We start from the raw sequence: 25659 nt of genomic DNA, 5'->3' as shown, positions 1-25659 counted from the left end.
GATGTATTCACTGATAACACAGTTGTTCCATGAAATACTGGTAGCTTTCACCTATCCATTCATGTCAGATCAGTGATTACACTCTGAGGAAGCGAGTAGGTTTCCAAACATGCTTCAGAGCAGGGCCCCAGTGCTTTTGCACACATTTGCACATGTTTGTCTGCTCACAGTTTCTATGGCACCCCGCTTGACCCCAAAGGTTATGACCCCGTCACCTCTGACCCCTGCTAAAACAACCAATAGAATAACAGAGCTGCGTGCCACAGGAGTGGGAGGTCCGACATCTGACGGCCATATGGAGTCAGTCTGCCACATTTCACAGTATCAGGCTGTAGACTCCTTTAGCTCTATACGGATGCTAGAACTTGGCCTAATGATATAACACTTGTATTGATCTGGCTATTGCTGATTCCATTTGGAGAACTGTTGCTTTTACACAAAATGTAGGAAAGTGGATAGGGATACATCTCAAATAGAACACTATTTGAGATTCATTTAGTTACAAATAAATTAATAAATACATGTTTTATTCATTTACAAATAAAACATGATATGAATGTATAAATGTATTAATTAATTAATATTATTTTTAGATAGAGTATGGGAGCATGATGACTGGATTTCTTCCATAGTAAACCACATTCATATCTGCCATTCCCCCCTCTCCCCCAGGAGCAGACAGGCTCTGAGAGTGAGGGAACACAAGGTGTTGGGGCCATATGTGGACGGCCTGTCTCGTCTGGCTGTAGCCAGCTACAAGGTACACCACAATATCACTACTGTACCACTACCACCACTAGTAGAATGACTACTGATATGACCATGCTACTGATGATATAAAATTTATTCAATATTCATAAGCAACATACTTGATATGATGATATGGTATGGTTAATAATGCAACTCCATGAGATATTCATGGTCTGGGTTGGAGAGTAGAGAGGGGTGTGATAGCTGAGAGGTTTGTTAGCTGTTCACATATCAGTGGTAATATACCATGCTGTGGTGTTCATGCTCCCAGGTGATTTTATTAGGTCAGGATGCCTGATGAAGACCTAATGGTCGAAACCTTGTAACGGTAAAATCACCTGGGAGCATGAACAGCAGTGTGCAGCGTTTTCCTTTTTATTTTTAATGAGTTCACTGAAAACTCGAGCACCTGCAAAAAAAGTACCTGGATGCGCGTATGTTCTTCAGCTTTTGTAAATGTATCATGCTACCCTGCCCAAGAGGGATGGTTTCTCTGGAGAAAATATATTTGTATGCTAATGAATTCATTTATAACATCTCCCTTCCTTCTTCCTGTCTCCATTCTTCCTTCCTTCCAACCCTATCCCCATCTCTCTCTCTCCTGCCTTCTTCTGTCCCCATTCATCCTCCTCCCTCCATCCACCCCTCTCCGATAGGACATAGAGTCTCTGATGTCAGAGGGGAATAAATCTCGTACGGTGGCCGCAACCAACATGAACGAGGAGAGCAGCAGATCTCACGGAGTTTTCAACATCATCCTCACACACACACTCAAAGACCTGCGGTCTGGGGTAAGACACAGACATACTGACACACACGGAAACAGACACACACATACACACAGACACACAAACCCTCCATCTGGGAGTTAAGCGGACCCCCCCGATCATTTTTATGTAGAAGGACTGGGAAGTTAAGTTCTTGTGACTTTTTAAAAGGACGTTCTACTCCAAAATTAATGAAAATAAAATATAATTTCCACCTCCAGAAATTAGCCCAATAACGTATTGGTAAAATAATTTGTAAAAAGTATTCTAACATACTGTATTGGACCATGCATATAGCCTACGTATCATCTATATCACGTGTCAAACTCATTTCACGGAAGGTGTCTGCGGGTTTTTGCTCCTCCCTTGTACCTGATTGATGAATTAAGGTCACTAATTAGTAAAGAACTCCCCGCACCTGGTTGTCTAGGTCTTAATTGAAAGGAAAAAACAAAAACCTGCAGACATTAGGCCCCCCATGGAATGAGTTTGACACCCCTGGTCCATATTATCAGGTATGCTATTAGCAATAAGCATTATCACCTTTAGCCCAACTGAGCATAGTAGCTATAAATAAATAGGCTGAAGAATGGGGTTGCTTATCTGCATTTACCCTATTGGGCTAATCATTAGCTAGATCCCAAATGTGATCTTTTAACTAGTTAGCATCATATTGATGCATTTAATGTTCCCAAAAAATTACATAAACACAGTGAATATAATGTAGGTCTACATGCTAGGGTAACTTGGGGTAACACCGCCACCCGGGGTAATACGCCCCCTGCCTGTACTTCTCACAGAAACCACTTCATGTCACAATTTCCCCCCCAACACTTTCCCTGGTTGCCACTACTCTTGCTCAACTAAAAATGTCATCTGTCTTATCACAATTTCTTAAGTCACTCCAAAAAAAGGATTTTGAGGTAGGGTGGTGTTCTACCCCAAGTGACCCTACAATTGACCTGTGCAACTTCCAGCCCCACTCTCCCCTATGCGCTCATGGCAAATTGCAGAGCAATAAGGTGCTTAACCATGCCGCTTCTTAAAACTCTGGGTTTAAAATGGTGCAGTTTGCGCATATTTAGGAGTTGAAAAATAAATTAAAGTAGAAATGGAAAGCTGGGATTCCCCTCTTTTTAACAAAGGCCATTAAAACTGCTGTTTTCCATTAGGAATTGTTGTGCATTGTCAGAATGCATCTTTCCCTCCCTATGGCACTTGCAACTTGAATGCGCCTTGTGAGGAATATTTATCTCGCATAGAACTCACAACAACAAGCCAACTAGGTAAATATATAAACTATTCTACTATGGGGTTGTCTGATTTTTCTATTCATAAGGCGTGGCGGCAATTATTTTAAGAGTTAAGTGACTGCAGCGTAAACACTGCGACTGCTGTAATGCTTTGTGGAGACTGCATCTTGTGTGTCGTTATATAAAACTCTCATCCTCTCCCACTACATCTAAAGCACTTTCTATCTGGGGCACTGTGTGTATAGGCTGCGTTTACACAGGCAGACCAATTCTGATATTTTCTTCACTAATTGGTCTTTTGGCCAATCAGATCAGCTATGAAGAAGATCTGATGTGATTGGTAAAAATACCAATTAGTGGAAAAAAGATTAGAATTGGGCTGCCTGTGTAAACGCAGCCTACGAGTGTCCCAGAGAGACTGTCCTGTCAGTGAGCCCCAGTTTCCACTGTTCAGGAACTAGCTAGTGATGTTAGCTTCCAGGAAAACCTTTAAATAAGTAATGAGCTGCTCTCTTTCTGTCTGGATGTCAGCTGATCTGCTGCTGTCAGCCTGCTCCTTTATTATCCCAACAACACCTGGTCGGTCATCCAACCCTGTGTGTGTGTGTGTGTCGGTGTGTCTGTGTGCGCACACACGTGCCCCTGACTGTGTATTTACATGCGTGTGTGTGTGACCTGATCATCCAACCCTGGTCTTCTGGCACAATGTATGAAGCACACAGATTTAATAATGCAGGATGGGAACAGTTGGTTCTAGTCCAGGTCAAATAAGGCTGTGTTCAAGTCATTGATCTAAAGTGTTGCTCATTGTTGCAGACTGAGCCTCTGTACCACTTTCATACCTTGTTGGTTGTGTTCCTGAATGCAGCCCCAGGTGCACGTGCTGGAATTGAAACAAAGCTAAATATAGTCTGAGCCGGACCATTGAAACTAACACACAAATAAAGGCTGTTCACATTTCAACACATACACACACAGTTTTGGATTGCTATCCTTGTGGGCAAAAAAGAATTGATTCCCATCCAAAATCCTATTTTCCCTTAACCTAAGTCTAACCTTAACCCCTAACCCTAAAACTGTACCTAACCCTAACCTTAATTCATTTTTACATTTTAGTCATTTAGCAGACGCTCTTATCCAGAGCGACTTACAGTTAGTGAGTGCATACATTTTTCATACTGGCCCCCCGTGGGAAACGAACCCACAACCCTGGCGTTGCAAGCGCCATGCTCTACCAACTGAGATACAGGGGACTACATTCTAAATTCTAACCCTAATTGTAACCATAACCCTAAACCTAAGCCTAAAATAGCATTTTCCTCGTGGGAACCGGCAAAATGTCCCCACTGTCTGAATGTTCCTTGTTTGACTATCCTTGTGAGGACTTCTGGTACCCACAAGGATAGTTATAAACAAACACACACACACAGTGAGAGAACGAGAGATCGAGAATCATTGGGCGTCCTTTTTCTGCTGTTGATGATATGCTTTGTCCTCCCTTCACTGATGGTTTGCATATCTCCATGGAAATTCAGTCCAATGCAAATTCACAGGGGCGTGTTGACAGTGCGTGTAATCTAATCCTGTGTGTCTGAGATGTTGCTTGGGTGTGCAGTGGTGAGAGAGAGGGACGTTTTAGTATAGCATCTTTATAACACAATAACTAAACCATAGGAAAGAACAAAATATTTCCTGTGGAATCCAGTGTGTGGAAAACAGTTTGAGGTACCAGCCAAATACTTGGAATCCTTTTTGACCTAGGTCCACCCCAGTTCATCAAGTCTTTTTCCTTCTTTCTGTTCTCTCTCTCTCTTTTCTCTCGCTCTTCTCTCTCTCTTCTCTCTCTCTGGGGACAAGGGCGGTCTTTGTTTTCACAACACACTGTAATCTCTGCCTGCTCTATTCCCACTCAGTACAACCCAGGACATAATGCACGCCCCCGCTGCCCTTTGGCTCTCTCTCCCCCTCCCCCACTCTCTCTAATTTCTCGCTCAACTCATTCACTCACCCCATCTCACATTTTTACATACTTTCATTCTCCCCCACTATCTCTCAATTTATACATCTTTCTCTTACATTCTTTCCGTCCACTACTGCATTCCTGCATTCTCTCTGTTCTTCCTCTGTCTTAAATGATCTCTCCTTCCCAGAACGCTTTCCTCTTTCTTTCTCTCCTTCCTCCCCATCCTCTCTTTCCCTCCCTCCCCCCCTCTTTTCTCATCTGTCAATTATCTCTGTCTCCCAGTCAAGCTCCAGTCCTTAGTGCACACATACCTTATTTAAGATAAGTTCCCCGTTACACACACACACACACACACACACACACACACAGTGTTGTACAGCTAACCTTGTGGGGACACACAATTCAGTCCCATTCAAAATCCTATTTTCCCTAACCCAACAACCTAACCTTAAACCTAACCCTTGCTCCTAACCCGTAACGTAATTCTAACACTAATTCTAACCTTAACCCTAAACCCCCTAGAAATAGCATTTGACCTCGTGGGGACTAACAAAATGTTCCCAGTTGGTCAATTTTTTTGTTCGTTTACTATTGTTGTGGGGACTTCTGGTCCCCACAAGAATAGTTAAACACACACACACAGTGAGTGGAGGCTCCACCCCTGCACCTGGGACTGTAAATCACATCCATATGAATGTCTGTCTGATAGTCTGGTTAATGAGTGCTTTCATACTGTATACAGTGAGGGAAAAAAGTATTTGATCCCCTGCTGATTTTGTACGTTTGCCCACTGACAAAGAAATGATCAGTCTATAATTTTAATGGTAGGTTTATTTGAACAGTGAGAGACAGAATAACAACAAAAAAATCCAGAAAAATTGATTAGCATTTTAATGAGGGAAATAAGAATTTGACCCCCTCAATCAGAAAGATTTCTGGCTCCCAGGTGTCTTTTTATACAGGTAACGAGCTGAGATTAGGAGCACACTCTTGAAGGGAGTACTCCTGATCTCAGCTTGTTACCTGTATAAAAGACACCTGTCCACAGAAGCAATCAATCAATCAGATTCCAAACTCTCCACCATGGCCAAGACCAAAGATCTCTCCAAGGATGTCAGGGACAAGATTGTAGACCTACACAAGGCTGGAATGGGCTACAAGACCATCGCCAAGCAGCTTGGTAAGAAAGTGACAACAGTTGGTGCGATTATTCGCAAATGGAAGAAACACAAAAGAACTGTCAATCTCCCTCGGCCTGGGGCTCCATGCAAGATCTCACCTCGTGGAGTTGCAATGAGAACAGTGAGGAATCAGCCCAGAACTACACGGGAGGATCTTGTCAATGATCTCAAGGCAGCTGGGACCATAGTCACCAAGAAAATTGATAACACACTACGCCGTGAAGGACTGAAATCCTGCAGCGCCCGCAAGGTCCCCCTGCTCAAGAAAGCACATATACAGGCCTGTCTGAAGTTTGCCTATGAACATATGAATGATTCAGAGGAGAACTAGGTGAAAGTGTTGTGGTCAGATGAGACCAAAATGGAGCTCTTTGGCATCAACTCAACTCGCCGTGTTTGGAAGAGGAGGAATGCTGCCTATGACCCCAAGAACACCATCCCCACCGTCAAACATGGAGGTGGAAACATTATGCTTTGGGGGTGTTTTTCTGCTAAGGGGACAGGACAACTTCACCGCATCAAAGGGACGTTGGACGGGGCCATGTACCGTCAAATCTTGGGTGAGAACCTCCTTCCCTCAGCCAGGGCATTGAAAATGGGTCGTGGATGGGTGGTCCTCTGTAGCTCAATTGGTAGAGCATGGCACTTGTAACGCCAGGGTAGTGGGTTCGATCCCCGGGACCACCCATACGTAAAAATGTATGCACATATGACTGTAAGTCGCTTTGGATAAAAGTGTCTGCTAAATGGCATATTATATTATTATTATTCCAGCATGACAATGACCCAAAATACACGGCCAAGGCAACAAAGGATTGGCTCAAGAAGAAGCACATTAAGGTCCTGGAGTGGCCTAGCCAGTCTCCAGACCTTAATCCCATAGAAAATCTGTGGAGGGAGCTGAAGGTTCGAGTTGCCAAACGTCAGGCTCGAAACCTTAATGACTTGGAGAAGATCTGCAAAGAGGAGTGGGACAAAATCCCTCCTGAGATGTGTGCAAATCTGGTGGCCAACTACAAGAAACGTCTGACCTCTGTGATTGCCAACAAGGGTTTTGCCACCAAGTACTAAGTCATGTTTTGCAAAGGGGTCAAATACTTATTTCCCTCATTAAAATGCAAATCAATTTATAACATTTTTGACATGCGTTTTTCTGGATTTCTTTGTTGTTATTCTGTCTCTCACTGTTCAAATAAACCTACTATTAAAATTATAGACTGATCATGTCTTTGTCAGTGGGCAAACGTACAAAATCAGCAGGGGATCAAATACTTTTTTCCCTCACATTCCCCCCCTTTATGTTAGAGCAAGGAAACGGTTGTATACTGCATGGAAATGATCGGGATGGGGAAAATTGAGTAAATCTGACTGAAATCTGTCAATAAGTTGACATCCCAAATAAGCACTGTGTGCAGGATGGGAGTTCTTCTAGCATGTATTGGAACACCAATGATGTTATTTGAATTGAAAGAAAATCTGCTAAAATGACTTCTATCCATTCTCACCCCCTCCTTTCATTTTCCCTCTCTCCCTCCCCCTTAAACCTACCCCCTTCTCTTCTCTCCCCCTCCCTCCAACCCAATCACCCCTCTCCATCTCTCCCCTTTAACCTCCCATCTCATCTCTCTGTCTCCCCCCTCTTCTCCCCCTCACTCCCTCCCCTTCCCTACCTCCCCCCTCCCCCTTAACCTTCCCCTTTCTCTCTCTCCCCATTTAACCTCCCCCTTCCACCGTTTCCCCCCTTCTTTCCCCCCTCACACCCGCCTCCTCCTTGTTCTCTCTCCCCCCTGTCTCTGTAGACGAGTGGTGAGAAGGTGAGTAAGCTGAGCCTGGTGGACCTGGCTGGCAGTGAGAGAGCTGCTAAGACTGGAGCTACCGGAGAGAGGATGAAGGAGGGCAGCAACATCAACAAGTACGTCACTGAAAACACACACACAGGCGCATGCAAGTATGCTTACACACACACACACACACAGCTCCAAGTTGTTCTAGTTTTAGCTTCAAGTTCCCAAATGAAAGAAAGATTCACACTTCCACTCAGAAAACATGCCACCGCTTATATAGCGGGCCGGTGTGTGTTACAATATTTTACTTGACGGAGGGTGTGTTCTCTGTGTGTCTCTGCAGGTCTCTGACCACTCTAGGCCTGGTCATATCTGCTCTGGCAGAACAGGGATGTGGGAAGAACAAGACCAAGTTTGTCCCATACAGAGACTCTGTACTAACATGGCTGCTTAAGGTAAGACGCACACACACATCTTTTTCTCCTCTTAATAGAACTTCTCTCGTCCTACTTTCCCTCTCTCGCTCCCATATCTTTGTTGTTTCATTTAGTTATTTGAACACATATTGAGATTTGGTCCCGACAACCCTTTGTCTTGTCCTTCTCCTTCATTCTCCCTCTCTTACCAACACTCCTTTCTCTCCCTCCCACCCGTCACCAGGACAGCTTGGGCGGCAACAGCCGCACGGCCATGGTGGCCACGGTGAGCCCGGCGGCCGACAACTACGACGAGACGCTGTCGACGCTGCGCTACGCCGACCGGGCCAAGAGCATCGTCAACCACGCCGTCGTCAACGAAGACCCCAATGCACGCATCATCAGGGAGCTCCGCGAGGAGGTGGAGAAACTACGGGACCAGCTGACACAGGCAGAGGTGAGGGGTGGAGGGTGGAGGGGGAGAGAGAAGGAAAAAGGGATGGAGAGGAGGAAAGAGGGAGAGAGAATGGGGGGGGGGGATCAACTGACACAGGCGAAGGTAAGGAGCGATGGGAGAAGAGAGCCCACACCAGCTGGCAAAACTGGTTGCGTTCTGGTTGTATAAGGAATTGTTTATTTTTTATTATTGCATCCAGAAAACGACTGCTTCATCAGGTGTAGCAGAGACCAGTTAGTTGTAATTTGGTTACATGAAGACTTTTCAACCGGAACATCCGTTTACAAATGACATCAACTACCACATCTTGTCTGCTGGGAGACAGGGAAGGGAGAGAAATAACAAAAGTAAGAGAGTTGATTTGTCTTGTCTCCTGTCCAGTCTATGAAGGCCCCGGAGCTGAAGGAAAGGCTGGAGGAGTCTGAGAAACTCATCCAAGAGATGACAGTCACCTGGGAGGAGAAGCTACGCAAGACAGAGGAGATCGCACAGGTACACACACTAGGTCACGAAACAGAAAAAAATGCTCTGAAACAGGTACTTTCTAAAATTGTCCAATAAGACACGTATTTTTATTATTGATTTTTTTCACAACATTTTGAAATGCGCCCTTATTAAAACAACCAATCTGAATGTATGGTTTCCCTGTGTTGTGTGTCTTGTAGGAGCGTCAGAAACAGTTGGAATCCTTGGGCATCTCTCTCCAGTCGTCTGGCATCAGAGTGGGAGAAGACAAGTGTTTTCTAGTCAACCTCAACGCTGACCCCGCTCTCAATGAGCTGCTGGTCTACTACCTGAAGGTACACACACACTAATGGTGCACGGGTCAGCTGTTTGTTCACCCGCAATTCCAATAACCCATCCACAACCGCACGACTATATGTGATAGTGAGAATCTGAGGCCCGCACCCGACCCTAACCCGCTAATATAGAAAATGCGCTGTAGGCTACAGTCAGAGACGGCGTAAAGATTTTTTGACTGGGGGTGCAGGATTTCTTTGGGCCTGATTTTAGATATATTTCTGCTTATTTCTGACATTTTGGTAGGCTATTTGTTAGTCAACTTGTCTATAATTAGATACATGCAGCTTCTCTTCTGTCATTATGTTGCCCTAGAAGACTAAATACACCCTTGCTCACCAGAATGTCATAAATGAATGCTTCAGTCTAGTTGACAAAATGAAAATGAAAGCTGAGAAAACGACCCGTCGGCTTGGATGAATATTTGATGTGGTTGAAATGCTATCAGCTTTTATGATGCTAATAAAGACAGCACCTCTACAGACGGTATATAACTTATATATTTATGGATATTATAAGGTATTGTATTCTCTTTATTCAACCTGCCTGCCACCCACCCGCCTTTGATCCACGCAATATTTCATGACCCTAAACCCGCCCACCCCGCTAATATAACCGCGGGGACTGCGGGTTAGGAGTCAACCTGCCATTCTACACACACACACACACACACACACACACACACACACCCCATTGTAACATGGTATTGTTGTGTACTGTAGGAGCACACTAAGGTTGGTTCAGCAGACTCCCAGGATATCCAGCTGTGTGGGATGGGCATCCAGGCTGAACACTGCATCATAAACATCACAGCTGACCAAAGGGTGGTCCTCACTCCCCACAGGAACTCACGGTACGTATAGAACACTCCTCTTCATCTCTACCATCATCCTCCTCATCAGTATAATCCACAACGGGGCAAACCTGGATGAGGTGACGCCTTTCCACAACCAAAATCTGGTTTTAAAAATGTCATTGTTACCAATTTTGCCCACTGGCACCGGCTCACACCGCAGAAAATGTCACGGTACACCAGCAGTCATTATAGTCATCATAATTTCAACGCACATCATCGAAATCGGCATTCTTGAAATCATCATTATTGCGACACATCTCTAGCAAGAGATTCGGTCTCGAGTCACATGACTTGGACTTGAGTCTGACTTGAGTCTCAAATTTGACTTGAGACTCAACTTGTTAGAAAATAAAATAACTTAAGACTTGACTTCGACTTGGAACCTTAAGACTCGGGACTCGACTTTGACTTGAGACTGATGATTTGAAATTATCTGGGCAGGTTTTGTAACGTTTTGTCGCTCCGAGTCTCAGTGGTTTAGGCTACTCTCCGCGCAGCCAGAGACTGTATCGCACTTGCAAAAAAAAACAGATTGGCTAGTGAAACGCACACTCGGTTCTGATTGGACCAGCAAACTGTCAATGAACAGTTGCTTTGCTTATTAGATCTGGTCACTTACATAGGCCTATGGCATTGCACCAAATGTTGTTTCAAAACACGTGTTTCAGAACCAAAAAATTGCGAAACTTGACTGTTGACCAATGACCAGTCATCAGCATTGGCGCGCAAAGGCGGACTCACAAATCCAGATTAGTGACCAGAAAGAGCTTGTTTAATTTTCTCAGGTTTTGCCTGGCAGAAACAAAGTAGCCTGCCTACCTACGTTAATATTATCCATATAAAATACGGTTTAGCAATCTGCTATGGACACAGCTTTGCCAGAACAATAGGCTACCTGTTGATTTCATTGATCATTTTCATATTTCAGATAGGCCTAGTTTGCATGGGTTATAATTCCATACCTCAATGGTGGTACTGGCTATATATCTAAAGATAGCTGTAACATCACACTACCTTCAATACTTAGCTGTGAGATGAAGATGTAAAATTTTCTGGCAAATGAATGACAGGGTTTGTTAGTAAGAAAAAAGCTACAGATAGATCATGCTTTCCATCCGATCCTGCAACCTCCACTGCACACAGGTAGGCCGTATGATCCTGCTTGGTCTGGACTCCAGAGAAGTGACAATGTGACATGATATCCCTAGTTGATATTGACTACTAACATGAATGACTTTCAGCTCAAAATGCAGTTGTAAAACACAGTTTATTTCTGTATCTCTTGTTTTGAAAATGCATCACCGTTTATGGCTGTAATGACAGGCTACATTTGCGCTGCGATTGTGCGTGCGTGTTCACCCTGTGCGGGTGCGTGCGTGGGGGTCGCAAGCTTTGAACCACTCCTTTTGGGGGGGGGGGGTCGCAGGTCAAAAAGTTTGAGAATCATTAAGCTAGCGAATAGAGTGCTGATTTGCTGTACAGCTAGCGATAGGATCGGGTGCAGTGCAAACGTCAAATTGTAGGGGGAGAGGATTGCCATAAATAAATATGCAGCTCCAAAAATTGTTTGGTGATCAATAATATTAACTCTTTACTTTGCAAGCTCACCAGCAATGGGGCATCAATCAACAATTACTAGCATAGGCCTACTGGTCTTTTGGTATCCCAGAATTGCTTACAATTGATAAAGGTACCTAAAGTATCAAAATCCTGAGACATTCCAGATAGAACCTTATGGCTCTGAAATGTCAATCTGGATTTAGCCATAAGGTTCTATCTGGCACTGCTGAATTAGACAATGTTCCGTTTTTAAGAAGACTAGCTATTTTACCAGGATAGTCAGAACACATCATCAAATACATTAAGAAATGTATTATGCTCATCAGACGAATGATTGTCATCACTGAACAACGATGTGACAACATCATTTACTTTAAGATTATTGCTGGCTAGACTAGCTAGACCATACTTATTGGTCTGTCTGTATTTGTTCAGGCTTGTGATTGGATTGCAGATAGAACCTTAGTGCCAAGTTCAAATGGTTTTATGCAGATAGAACTTTCTAGTTTTTCTTTTTTTTTTTTATACATAAAATGTACTTTTTCAAAAATCTAACTTCACAGACATACGAATAACCATCTAAAGATCTATTATATGTGACTAACTCATTTTTGACAAAAATGTCAGATGGAACCTTAATAGTCCCAACGTCTCGATTTGTAGTTAAACAAGACATTGCATGTATAGATTTTTTTTTACTTGACTTGAAAAAACTTGTGGTTCGACTTGCTCTTAGAATGCACAACTTGGACTTGACTCGAGACTGGAGACCCGACCCGTTCTACTTGTGACTCGACTTGAGACCTTGAGACTTGCTTGTGACTCAAATAATAGTGACTTGGTCCCACCTCTGTCTCTAGCCTCTAGTCACCCCTCTATGACTCTCACACACACACACACACACACACACACACACACACACACACACACACACACCTCTAGACTCAAGTCTGATCTCCTGCTTTCAGATGATGGTGATGTCATGTTGCCTCAAGGCCCCTTAAGAATTGAAAGAACTAACTGGATCATTCATTCATTTTTATTAGATTTTTCTTTAGCCAGGATAGTCCACTCCAGTAACAATTGGCAATGTTTTCCAGGGAGTCACTTGGTTCCATATAATCAATAAAAACAAACATCATAATAGTAAAGATGTTGTTATGCATTTATGTTGTTTTTGCAGAATGTGTCTTATGTCATGGTTACACAATGTTTTTATTATGCTGAACTTAAGTTGTTGTTACATTACAGAACATGTGTGAACGGCTCTCCTTGCACCAGCCCGCAGCAGCTCCACCACGGAGACCGCATCCTGTGGGGCAACAACCACTTCTTCAGGTCTGTGTCTGTCTGTCTGCGTCTGTCTGTTTGTGCTCCGACAGTTCTGACAATACTGTGAATTCTCGTTCAACTACTGGTCCTCGTTTGGAAAGAGTAGTACTGAACCCATTCCCTTTCTCTTTCCTCCCATCCCTCTCTTCCCCTCCTCTCTCCCCCACAGGATCAACTTGCCTAAGCGGCGGTCGCGGGGTGGCGGTGAGGAAGAGGAGGGTGAGGGGGGCCTGATGAAGAACAGTAGCAGTAGTGAACAGCTGGATGGGGACGGAGACACCAACAGTGAGGTGTCCTCCGAGGTCTCCTTCTCCTACGAGTTCGCCCAGACAGAGGTCATGATGAAGGCCCTGGGCAACAATGGTGAGGGCACACACACACACACACACACACACAGGTCCTTGTAAACAACGATGAGAATGGAGGGATGTGTATAAAGGAGAGGGATGGAGGGAAAGGAGGAAGGGGGAAGGAACATAAACACCTTCAGAAACAAATGTGTCTGTCTGTCACACTGCAATCACGATTGGTTGCTCATCCGAAACCCCCGTCCCTGATTGGCTCTCGCCCCTGTCCGACACCTTCAGACCCCATGCAGGCGGTGCTCCAGTCCCTAGAGAGGCAGCACGAGGAGGAGAAGCGCTCGGCGCTGGAGAGACAGAGGCTGATGTACGAACAGGAGCTGCAACAGCTGAGGAGACGGCTGCACCCGGACAGACAGTCTGTAGGGCAGACTGGCACGGCCCCCAGCCAATCACAGGGCCAGGCCGACAGGCCGGGACAGCCCCACTACCGCAGCCTGGAGAGACTCAGCATGGGAGGCATGTCCAACTCACCTAGCGCACAGAGCAGGCTGAGGCAGTGGAGCGAGGAGAGGTGAGTGGTGGGGGAGGGAGGGTGGGTGGGGATGTCTGTAAATGAGTTATATTGTCAGTGATATTGACAGTAGTGATGATGGTCTCCATTCTGTAGAGGTAGTGTTGACACGTGTGTGTGATTAAATATGATGATGATGATGCTCTTTCTCTCACTCTCGCTCTCTCCCCCCACCCCCTCAGAGAGGCAGTGTTGACCCGGAGCCTACGTAAACTGAGGGAGCAGATAGTGAGAGCTAACCTGCTGGTGCAGGAGGCTGGCTTCATAGCAGAGGAGCTGGACAAACGCACAGAGTACAGAGTCACCTTGCAGATACCTGCTGCTAACCTCAACGCCAACCGCAAGGTACACACGCACGAGCATTAACACACTCACCTGGTGCTGTGTACATAAACACACACCTAACCCCCAGCCCCCTGGCTGTTTCTCCCTCATAGCGTGATGCAGTGCTGAGTGAGCCTGCGGTGCAGGTGAGGCGTAAGGGGAAAGGGAAACAGATCTGGGCGCTGGAGAAGATGGAGAATAGAATGGTGGACATGAGAGAACTCTACCAGGAGTGGAAGGACTACGACGACAACAACCCTGTGAGTTCTAATGACCTGTGTGTGTAGGTGTGTGAGGGTGTGTGTGTGTGTGTGTGTACGTGGTAAACCTTTAAGCCAGGTCAGTGTTGATGGAGTGTGTGGCGGGGAGAGAACTTGGACTACAATGAAGGCGAATCCTGAGAGACAAATCATGGTTTTTGCGTAATATCCAAATGGAGTGCATTTAGTAGTCCTCTTTTTTTCTAGTCCATTCAGATGTACGCAAATGCAATGTAAAGTGGAAGGGCTCCATCGCTCATTTCTCTCTCGCTCTGTCATCTGCAGGTGATGCGTTCTTACTTTAAGCGTGCCGACCCGTTCTTTGACGAGCAGGAGAATCACAGTCTGATAGGCGTGGCCAACGTCTTCCTGTCCTGTCTGTTCTACGACGTCAAGCTGCAGTATGCAGTACCCATCATCAACCAGAAGGGGGAGGTAAAGAGACAGGCTTCAAGTGCTACATAACACCAGGGTCGTGTTCATTCGGCATTGTGTAGCGAAGCGTTTTTGCAATGGAATTAGAAAACAAGCGTTTCTCATTGGACAAGTCAGTTTTATTCCGTTATTGCCGAATGAATATGACCCTGTTTCTCAACCTGTGATGTCCAACTCTTGTGCTCCAGCCCAGCAGTAACACACCTGATAAAACAAATAGTCTTCTAGCTTGATGACTGCGCTGAGTCAATTGTTTGAAGGAACGAAGTGTCTTGGTGATGTGCTAAAATGAAAGCCTCATATTGTGGAACAGTGATGATGCAGTACAGAATGCCCCCGTGTTATGAAATGATTTCACCCGTGCCGTTGGTTTTCTTGTAGGTGGTTGGGAGATTACACGTTGAGGTGGTGAGAGTGGCGGGGGGGGTTGAGGACAGCATGGCTGGGGGAGAGGATGAGGCCAGCCCTGATGGAGAGGTGCAAGAGAGGAAACTGGTCTGCATGGTGAGTCTATTTCGGATAGGGAGACACTCGTACACACACATAGAGAAAAGTCCCTTTTTTATATGGCTCTTCTGGCTCTCTAAAAATGGAAAGCAATATAGTTTACTCATTCTCTCTTAAACCTATTTAATCAACCCCCCCCGTTCCACTACTCCAGATCAAGATCCTGCAGGCGACAGGTCTCCCCCAGTACCTGTCCAACTTTGTGTTCTGCCAGTACTCGTTCTGGGACCAGGCGGAGCCCGTCATCGTGGCCCCAGAGGTGGACCCCTCCGCCTCGTCCCCCAGCAGCAAGGAACCGCACTGCATGGTGGTTTTCGACAGCTGCAAGGTATGACATTCAATGAAAAGTACTTGTATTGCCAAAGCAACAATGTTGAACAGTCCAACAGGACATAAGACATTTACATTTCAGTCATGTTGCAGATAGCGTATGTAGCTCAGGATGAATCAGGTAGCCTGGTTAAACTAGTGGTGAGTGCAGTGTTCAGTCTGGATTAACCAGGACCCTTCCTATCTCCTTACAGCATTTGTATTGTTCCGCTCTAGTGTGTTAATGTAATGCTAATTCACCTCTGTTCTTTCGGTGGTGGTCTATGCTATTATTTCTGCCCTTTCCAATGCTGTTTTTCTTTCTCTCTGTCTCTCTTTCTCTCCCTCTCTCCCTCTCAATAGGAGATAGGTGTGGCGGTAACAGAGGAGTTTATAGAGTATCTGACTGAGGGGGCAGTGGCCATCGAGGTGTACGGACACAGACAGGCAGACTCCGGCAGGAACCCTGCCCTCTGGGACCTCAGTATTATACAGGCCAAGACACGCACACTACGGGACAGGTACACACACACACTCATGGACAGGTACACACACACTACGGGACAGGTACACACACACTCATGGACAGGTACACACACACTCATGGACAGGTACACACACACTACGGGACAGATACACACACCCAAGGAACGGGTATATGGTACACTGTACGGGTCAGCTATACACACACACACACTACAGGACAGGTACACAGTACAGACACACTAAACACACACACACACGCTCATACAGAGTGATACAGGTTCCATTTCTACATAAAAGCAACCTTCTAAATGACATCATGACCTGTGTATGTGTCTCCACCTGCAGGTGGAGTGAGGTAACGCGTCGTCTGGAGATGTGTATCCAGGTGTTGGAGATCAACGAGAACGGGGACTTCATGCCTGTAGAGGTCATACCTGCCAGAGATGTACGCACCGGAGGCATATTCCAACTACGACAGGTAAGTGTTACCTGTGTGTGTGTTTGATTTTTTCCGTTTTCTCCTGCCAATGTAATGCTGTAATTTAGTTTATATCTATTCAGGATTTTTTCTTGTCATTGCAATTTTAAGTAAATACATATTTTTCCCTGCTTAATCAGCAATTCCAAGTTGTTCTTATCTCAGAAAATAGCATTTCATACAGTGCCTTCAAAGTATTCACACCCCTAGACTTCATCCAAATGTTGTTGTGTTATAGCCGGAATTTAAAATGGATTCAATTGAGATTTTTGGTCACTGGCCTACCCCTTAATGTCAAAGTGGAATTATGTTTTTCAATTTTTTTTCATATTAATAAAAAATTAAAAGCTGAAATGTCTTGAGTCAATAAGTATTCAACCCCTTTGTTATGGCAAGCCTAAATAAGTTCAGTAGTAAATATTTGCTTATCAAGTCAAATAATAAATTGCAAAAAACACTATTATTGCACTCTGTGTGTAATAATAGTGTTTAACATGATTTTTGAATGACTACCTCATCTCTGTACCCCACATATACAATTATCTATAAGGTCCCTCAGGTGAACAGTGAATTTCAAACACAGATTCAACCACAAAGACCAGGGAGGTTTTCCAATGCCTTGCAAAGAAGGTCACCTATTGGTAAAGATTTTTAAAAAATCAGACATTGAATATCCCTTTGAACATGGTGAAGTTATTAATTACACTTTGGGATGGTGTATCCATACACCCAGTCACTACAAAGATACAGGCATCCTTCCTAACTCCATTGCTGGAGAGGAAGGAAACCACTCAGGGATGGATTTCACCATGTCCAATGGTGACGTTAAAACTGTTAGTTTTATGGCTGTGATAAGAGAAAACTGAGGATGGATCAACAATATTGTAGTTACTCCACAATACTAACCTAATTGACAGAGTGAAAAGAAGGAAGCCTGTACAGAATACAAATATTCCAAAACATGCATCCTGTTTGCAACAAGGCACTAAAGTAATACTGCAAAATAAAATTGCAAAGCAATTCACTTTTTGTCCTGAATACAAAGTGTTATGTTTGGGGCAAATCCAATACAACACATTACTGAGTACCATTCTCCATATTTTCAAGCATAGTGGTGGCTGCATCATGTTATGGGTATGCTTGTAATCATTAAGAATTTTTCAGGATTAAAAAGAAACGGAATGGAGCTAAGCACAGGCCAAATCCTAGAGGAAATCCTGGTTCAGTCTGCTTTACACCAGACACTGAAAGATGAATTCACCTTTCAGCAGGACAATAACTTAAAACACAAGGCCAAATCTACACTGGAGTTGCTTACCAAGAAGACTGTGAATGTTCCTGAGTGACCGAGTTACAGTTTTGACTTAAATCTACTTGAAAATATATGGCAAGACCTGGAAATGGTTGTCCAGCAATGATCAACAACCAATTTGACAGAGCTTGAAGAATTTTGAAAAGAATAATGGACAAATGTTGCAAAATCCAGGTGTGGAAAGCTCTTGGAGACTTACCCAGAAAGACTCACAGCTGTAATCGCTGCCAAGGTTGCTTCTACAAAGTATTGACTCAGGGGTGTGAATACTGAATGTAAATGAGATATTTCAGCATTTCATCTTCAATAAATTTGCTAACATTTTTGAAAACACATTGTTATCATGTGTAGATGGGTGAGAAAATAATCTATTTAATCCATTTTGAATTCAGGCTGTAACAACAAACTGTAGAATAAGTCAAAGGGTATGCATACTTTCTGAAGGCACTGTACATCTACCATTTGAAATGAACAAGCAACTTTCTATATTGTGTTGATGCCATGTGTGTCCCTCGGGTCCAAAAGCATGTCATGGAAAAGGTCTTACCAAGAAAAACGTCCAAAAGGACTAATTCGAGGTCGAAAGGAGCTCACTTTAATCCATTGTACAGGATGCGAACAGGTGACTGACGTTCAGAACTCTTCTTCATTCCCTCTATCCCTCTCCTTCACCCCCACCCGCAGGGCCAGTCAAGGCGTCTGCAGGTGGAGGTGAGGTCCGTGCAGGACAGCGGCACCATGCCCCTGATAGCTGAGGTGCTGTTGGCCGTGTCCGTGGGCTGTGTGGAGATCAGACAGACATGCCAGGCCAAGGCCAACAACGAACCCATACAGGTAACACACATACATTACTATACAGGAAGAAAGAAATGGCTGCCATTTACGAAAGTGTTTTGGACTAATACTATTGTGTATTTTGTTGTTTGTCTCACAGGTGGAGGGTGATGAGATGGACAGCTATCAGGTAAATAACATTTAGATTATCTCTACTGAGAGACAGATAGTGGTAAGACTCAATGATTGCTTCTGGCGCTATATCTGATTGGTTGGTGTGTGTTCTGTCCAATAGGAGCGTGATCTGGAGCGTCTGCGTCACCAGTGGCTGACGGCTCTCACCAAGCGACAAGAGTACCTGGACCAACACCTCCAGACCCTGGTCAGCAAGCCAGGTAACACACACACACACACACAACAGTCAATGTGTAGTGGAGGAAGTACTGTATAAGTTTGGGCGGCAGGTCAAAGGGCACAGGAAATGAGGTAGAGGAAGTGGTGGCAGGAATCACATTCCTCTGATTGCCTACACATCTGTGTAAAACATCTGTGTGGAGTTGAGGAAGAAAGACATTGACATTGTTGTGCTCCCTCTACAGAGAAGACAGAGGAGGACGTGGAGAGGGAGGCCCAGCTTTTGGAATGGCGTCTGACTCTGACCGAGGAGAGGAACGCGGTCATGGTACCTTCAGCTGGCAGCGGCATCCCAGGAGCTCCCGCAGAGTGGTGAGAGAGACCGGGAATGTGCGTGTGTGCGTGTTTGCAAGCGATTTGGATCTAGATGGAGATGTAAAAGGATCAAACCGTTTTCCTATGGGAAATGTCCATATTATTCAACAAGTGTCTTTGTTTAATGTTTCTTTGTTTCTCCAGGGTCCCCCTACCTGGAATGGAGACCCATACCCCTGTGCTTTTCCTGGACCTTAGTGGTAAGTTCTTTCTCTACTCTCTTCTTTTCTTCGTTCTCTCTTTTCTGACTGTTCTAGAGTGACATTACGTCAATCATTGAATTGTCACTTTCATTCATCTAGTAGTGAATGTCTTTCTCTTATCCTCTCTCTCTCTCTTTCCCTCTCTCTCTCCCCTCTCTCTCTCCAGCGGATGACTTCAGTTCCCAGGACGCGTTGGAGGTCCCGGAGGCGGGTGGTTGGGACGCCACTCTGAGCGGAGAGGACGAGGACGACTTCTTCGACCTGCAGATTGTCAAACACTACGATGGAGAGGTAGGCACCGGGTCCTATTCATTAGGGCTTACCGTAGAAAAACGTTTTACAACGGAAAACCAAAACGAGCATTTCTCATTGGGCAAGTCCAAGTAGTCCCTCTCCGTTTCAGTCGGCTCTCTTCCATATGATCCCTAATGAACACAACCCTGCTCCTCCCCATCCCCTCTCCACTAGGTAAAAGCTGAGGCGTCATGGGACTCCACAGTGCATGAGTGTCCTCAGCTGAGCCGCGGCGGAGCGTGCCCAGAGCAGAGGGTGTATCTGACGGTACGCTGCGTGGTGCAGCTCAGCCACCCGGCAGACATGCAGCTGGTGCTGAGGAAACGGATCTGCGTCAACCTGAACCCGGGAAGACAGGGCTTCGCCCAGAACCTCCTGAAGAGGATGTCCACGCGCTCCACCATCTCCGGCTGTGGGGTCACCTTCGAGGTGGTCTCCAACATCCCCGGGGTAAGCCATACAGGAGGGACACAGGAAATGTTATGATTTATAATCAGTTACCATGGCTCTTTTTTGTAGTAACTTACTACAATCACTATAGCTCTCAGTTGTCTAAAAGTCTGTCCTCTCCTTCATTGCACAGAATTGAAGGTGATAAGCCAACCTAATGATGCCCTTGGCTTCCACCATATTGTTTTCCTCTGTCAAGTAGTGTATTTTAATAAAGTATAATAATATAATATGCCATTTAGCAGACACTTTTGTCCGAAGCGTCTTAGTCACGTGTGCATACTTCTTACGAATGGGTGGTCCCGGGAATCGAACCCACAACCCTGGTGTTGCAAGCGCCATGCTCTACCAACTGAGCCGACCAGTGCCAATGAAGGGGAGGAGATATTTTAGCTTTTTGGCAGCTCTACTAACTCTCCCGTCTCCCTCAGGATGCCCAGGGTTCAGAGGACAGGGAGATGTTGGCTCGTCTAGCTGCCAGCGCCGAGAACCCCAAGTCGGCCGACAACGAGGCGGCCATCGAGAAATACCTCCGCAGTGTCCTGGCCGTAGAGAACATCCTCACTCTGGACCGCCTACGACAGGTCACTACACACTTAGCACTTGGGATGGACTGTGTTCAATGTCTGTGTTGAGTTAGACATGTTTTCAGTGCTTATAAGTTTAACCTGCTAAATAGTTGCATTTGTACATTTTGAGTACTTGTATTCAATTATTAGTAAACCAATAGAAACCTTTAATCGAGTACTCGTGCCTTTTCCCACTACACACTAGGACCCTCTACATGCTTAACACTTAACATTTGTATTGGTCCATCGCTGCACAATTCAGTACTGTTGCTTCTATTGCCTGTTCCTGGTTTTGACTGTGTTTTATTGTGTGTGTGTGTAGGAGGTGGCAGTGAAGGAGCACCTGGCAGGCAAAGGGAAGGGCAACAGACGCAGTCTCAGCTCCCCCAGTGTACACAGGGTAAATGGCACATTCTCTCTACAAAAGTCATGTCTGTTGGGGTACTGGGTCCTTGCTATATTGATTTATTTAATAGGTTTAGGCAGCAGAGGTCATGACATTTCTTTTTTTCTCTCTCTCCCTTTTTCTCTTTCTCTTCTTCAGCTCTCTGGCAGCAGACAGGAGCTGTCTTCTACCTGCAATCTGGATGACAACAAGGTGATAATACAACCCTGTTGAAGCTATACAACTGTTAGTGTTCAAACTGAACAACTCCAGAGCCCAAAGTACATGAATCAATCCTCACATCTTTTAATTCTCTCTCTCTCTCTGCTGTTCTTTCCTCTCTTCTGTCCTCCAGAGTCGCTGGGAGAGCCAGCAGGACATCTTCATCACCTCGCCCCAGTTCAGCCGGACTCTGCCTCGCCCCTCGCCCTCCTCCTCCCCCCCCACCATGCCCCCCCAGAACCAGAGCCAGGACCCAGAGCAAGGTAAGGCACTGACTCCTCCCTCTACACTACTACTCCCCCCCCCTCCACTCTCTACCTTTCTCCCCCTGAAACTGCTCTGCTAAATGGCTGACTCTACCTCAGTCTTGAACTTCACTCTCTCTCTTTTTCTCTCTTCTCCTGTCGTCCTTGTATTTTCTGTGCAGTAGACCTCTGGTGTGATTCAGTCTGTCTGTCTGTCCTATCTACTAGGGTTGTATCTTATGTTTAAACTGTGTTTTAATTCTGTTTGTGTGTTCGTGCCAGGGTTTCCGTGAATCGGTAATTGGGGGGGAGAGTATTTCTGTCTAATAAAGCCCTTTTGTGGGTAAAAACTCATTCTGATTGGCTGGGCCTGGCTCCCTAGCAGAGTATGTGAGCGGAGCGTGCCCAATTTGACTGGAGTGCGGAGCTAGATTTCCAAAGGCTGGAGTGTCGGCCTTCTACTCGCCTGCTCCAGTAGCGCTCCAGTAGCGCTCACGTCACGAGCTCAGGGCATGCCCGGCCCAGCATGCATTTGTAGTCTACTTGTGTGCTGCTATAGTCCCTTGCTTTAGCTACTGTCATGGAGTTCACTAAATATTTTTTATAAAGAAACTGATAGAACACACAGGTGCTAAATCAAGGTGACTTACAAAGATGAGGACCAAGAATGAGAGAGGGAGTGTGGTGATGTAATGTCCACAACTAAAGAATCATTGTGGAATCTGAAACGTATCCCGAAAGCATGATGGTGTACTTACTACATGCACATGCTAACAGAAAGGAACGAGGTGGGTAGATAACTAAGCGTGTATTTGTAGCAAAGTATTTATGAACTAAAAATCAGATCTCTTAAACGTTGCGTTCATTTTCGTTCTATTATCTATACAATAGGCCATAAATGATTTTGGCCCAATAGGCCTGGCATATTCCCCTGTTCAAGGAGCTTTCCGTTTTGATTGGGTTATTTTGCCTAAAAACCTTTAGGCCTACCTATAGAAAAACTCTGCATCCCTGCCCAGCCTGGCAAGAATGGCCAAAAGGTGTTTAGCATCCCCAGTGGCTCTGGAGGGGTGGAGAGGATATTCTCTGCTGCTGGCCTGCTCTCCAGGCACCATCGCATGAGCCTGAAGCCACAGACTGGCCAAATTCATGTTTCTAAAAATGAATTCAAAGGCACTAATAAGTCATTTTTTGTTTAATTTGTATTTACTTCTAAGTAAGTCATAGCCTGTATGCGCAATTTCTAGACTATAATGATTTAATACAACCAAATGTTGTCTATATGCTGAGAGCTTTACGTCCCTACCAGCCTGTTGTGTCACACTCACAAATGCTTCACAATGTATTGCTTTGTAGGCTATAGCCTTGAAATAATTGAAATAGTAGCCTAAATAATTCATTTTCGTTCCTTCTTAGGCTCCCTGTCTGGCACCTGACCTATTTATAATAATAATAATATGCCATTTAGCAGACGCTTTTATCCAAAGCGACTTACAGTCATGCGTGCATACATTTTTTGTGTATGGGTGGTCCCGGGGATCGAACCCACTACCTTGGCGTTACAAGCGCCGTGCTCTACCAGTTGAGCTACAGAGGACCACTATTTAGAGTGTTAATATACTGTTTAATATGACATGTAGCCTATTTGAAATAATGTGTCTTACATTCACCTTTTTTATGTTTATTCAAATACTTTTCATTCAAATCCATATGGTTTGGTTTCAATACTTCAAAACCAAATGGTAGGTCCAGGTCGTCACAAAAATAGATGGGTGTTGGTTAAATTGTGATTTTAATGAATGGAGCGAATTTGGAGCTGAATTTTTTCCCCCTGTGAGCGTGGAGTGGTTTTTAGCGGAGCAGTTGGACCGGAGCGCTCCATGAGCGCTAAGAAGGATTTCCAACTGCTCAACTCCGCTCACATGCTCTGCTCCCCAGTGGGTGGGCCTGGCTCCCAAGTGGGTGGGCCTATGCCCTCCCAGACCCACCCATGGCTGCGCCCCTGCCCAGTCATGTGAAATCCATAGATTAGGGCCTAATTAATTTATTTCAATTGACTGATTTCCCTATATGAACTGAAATTGTTGCATGTTGCGTTTATATATTTTTTCAGTATAGTTAACTAACTGCCCTAATGGGTTACGCACCCAATGTATATACAGTGGGGAGAACCAAGTATTTGATACACTGCCGATTTTGCAGGTTTTCCTACTTACAAAGCATGTAGAGGTCCGTAATTTTTATCATAGGTACACTTCAACTGTGAGAGACGGAATCTAAAACAAAAATCCAGAAAATCACATTGTATGATTTTTAAGTAATTCATTTGCATTTTATTGCATGACATAAGTATTTGATCACCTACCAACCAGTAAGAATTCTGGCTCTCACAGACCTGTTAGTTTTTCTTTAAGAAGCCCTCCTGTTCTCCACTCATTACCTGTATTAACTGCACCTGTTTGAACTCGTTACCTGTATAAAAAGATACCTGTCCACACACTCAATCAAACAGACTCCAACCTCTCCACAATGGCCAAGACCAGAGAGCTGTGTAAGGACATCAGGGATAAAATTGTAGACCTGCACAAGGCTGGGATGGGCTACAGGACAATAGGCAAGCAGCTTGGTGAGAAGGCAACAACTGTTGGCGCAATTATTAGAAAATTGAAGAAGTTCAAGATGACGGTCAATGTGATTTTCTGGATTTTTGTTTTAGATTCCGTCTCTCACAGTTGAAGTGTACCTATGATAAAAATGACAGACCTCTACATGCTTTGTAAGTAGGAAAACCTGCAAAAACGGCAGTGTATCAAATACTTGTTCTCCCCACTGTAGGTCCGATAGATTTCTCAAATGGCCGGTCAATTTAAATCTTCCCGGTCATGTTGTCTGGCGCCACATTTTCCTAACGGAAACCCTGGTGTGTGCGTGTACCTGTGTTACATACAGTAGTAACATTTCCTGTGGTTTTTTTCTTTGTTTGATTTCACTCTCTCAGCGATGTCATTTTAATGTATGTATGGCCAATGATAATTAATCATTCAGATTAATTTGCAATCTTCATGATTATAATCCAGAGATTATAATATGTTATTACATGGTAAAATCATATTTTTATTTTCAGTTATTTTAATCAATTCTTTGTCTTGTCTCTCTGACCTGGTCCAGCCATGTTTTATTTTTGGGGGTCATTTCCTGGGCTTACTTTTCAACTTCCTGTCTTAATCTCTCGCACCTCCCCTACCTTCCAAACCTCCTCCTGCACTTCCTCCTGCACTTCCTCTTTTCCTCCGGTTCCTGCTGCTACTCCCTTTCCTCTCCTCCCCTCTCGTCTTCCTGCGCCTCACCCTCTCTTTTCCTCCACCTCCCTCACCGGTTCTCCCCTCAGGTCGTTCAGGGCTTGCTGCCTCTTATCTTTCAGTCAAAGCCCTGATGCCGCAGATGCCCAAACTGCTCAAGTCCCTGTTCCCAGCCCGCGAGGACAAGAAGGAGCCCCTGCGCCCTCGCCCCACTCCCTACAGGTAGGGATCACACCCCCCCTGACCTTAGTCCAAAGGTCACTTGGTTACTTATCACCTTGGTCCAGCAACTAAGGCTGAATGGTCATTGGTATAAATCCCCCCCCCATTGGTCTAAATCCCCCCCCCCACAGCTGATTAAAATCATCAAAGCTTGATGATG

General features: G+C 44.9%; 1 protein-coding gene across 4 annotated transcripts in view; it reads left to right on the top strand.

The window, feature by feature from the left end:
* Positions 1 to 25659, top strand: part of LOC121545081 (kinesin-like protein KIF13B) — a 70180-nt gene that overhangs the window by 38159 nt on the left and 6362 nt on the right. For 2 of the 4 annotated variants that reach the window (XM_041855458.2, XM_041855457.2), the window contains exons 8-37: positions 673 to 760; positions 1407 to 1541; positions 7714 to 7826; positions 8042 to 8153; positions 8359 to 8571; positions 8953 to 9063; positions 9237 to 9371; positions 10095 to 10225; positions 13040 to 13126; positions 13290 to 13483; positions 13708 to 13996; positions 14179 to 14341; positions 14434 to 14580; positions 14866 to 15015; positions 15397 to 15519; positions 15677 to 15850; positions 16195 to 16352; positions 16663 to 16795; positions 18792 to 18941; positions 19042 to 19071; positions 19177 to 19276; positions 19481 to 19607; positions 19755 to 19810; positions 19980 to 20104; positions 20282 to 20557; positions 20989 to 21141; positions 21449 to 21526; positions 21671 to 21724; positions 21867 to 21996; positions 25367 to 25499. In XM_041855458.2, coding sequence (XP_041711392.2) covers positions 673 to 760; positions 1407 to 1541; positions 7714 to 7826; positions 8042 to 8153; positions 8359 to 8571; positions 8953 to 9063; positions 9237 to 9371; positions 10095 to 10225; positions 13040 to 13126; positions 13290 to 13483; positions 13708 to 13996; positions 14179 to 14341; positions 14434 to 14580; positions 14866 to 15015; positions 15397 to 15519; positions 15677 to 15850; positions 16195 to 16352; positions 16663 to 16795; positions 18792 to 18941; positions 19042 to 19071; positions 19177 to 19276; positions 19481 to 19607; positions 19755 to 19810; positions 19980 to 20104; positions 20282 to 20557; positions 20989 to 21141; positions 21449 to 21526; positions 21671 to 21724; positions 21867 to 21996; positions 25367 to 25499 — 4068 coding nt within the window. The remainder of the gene's footprint in view (positions 1 to 672; positions 761 to 1406; positions 1542 to 7713; positions 7827 to 8041; positions 8154 to 8358; positions 8572 to 8952; positions 9064 to 9236; positions 9372 to 10094; positions 10226 to 13039; positions 13127 to 13289; positions 13484 to 13707; positions 13997 to 14178; positions 14342 to 14433; positions 14581 to 14865; positions 15016 to 15396; positions 15520 to 15676; positions 15851 to 16194; positions 16353 to 16662; positions 16796 to 18791; positions 18942 to 19041; positions 19072 to 19176; positions 19277 to 19480; positions 19608 to 19754; positions 19811 to 19979; positions 20105 to 20281; positions 20558 to 20988; positions 21142 to 21448; positions 21527 to 21670; positions 21725 to 21866; positions 21997 to 25366; positions 25500 to 25659) is intronic. The other 2 variants (XM_041855460.2, XM_041855461.2) reach the window with 2 other exon arrangements.

Source organism: Coregonus clupeaformis, chromosome 29 (genome assembly GCF_020615455.1).
Source record: "Coregonus clupeaformis isolate EN_2021a chromosome 29, ASM2061545v1, whole genome shotgun sequence".
Classification (NCBI taxonomy): Eukaryota; Metazoa; Chordata; class Actinopteri; order Salmoniformes; family Salmonidae; genus Coregonus; species Coregonus clupeaformis.
The sequence above is the reverse complement of the archived record's forward strand: the minus strand, read 5'-3'. Positions and strand labels throughout refer to the sequence as shown.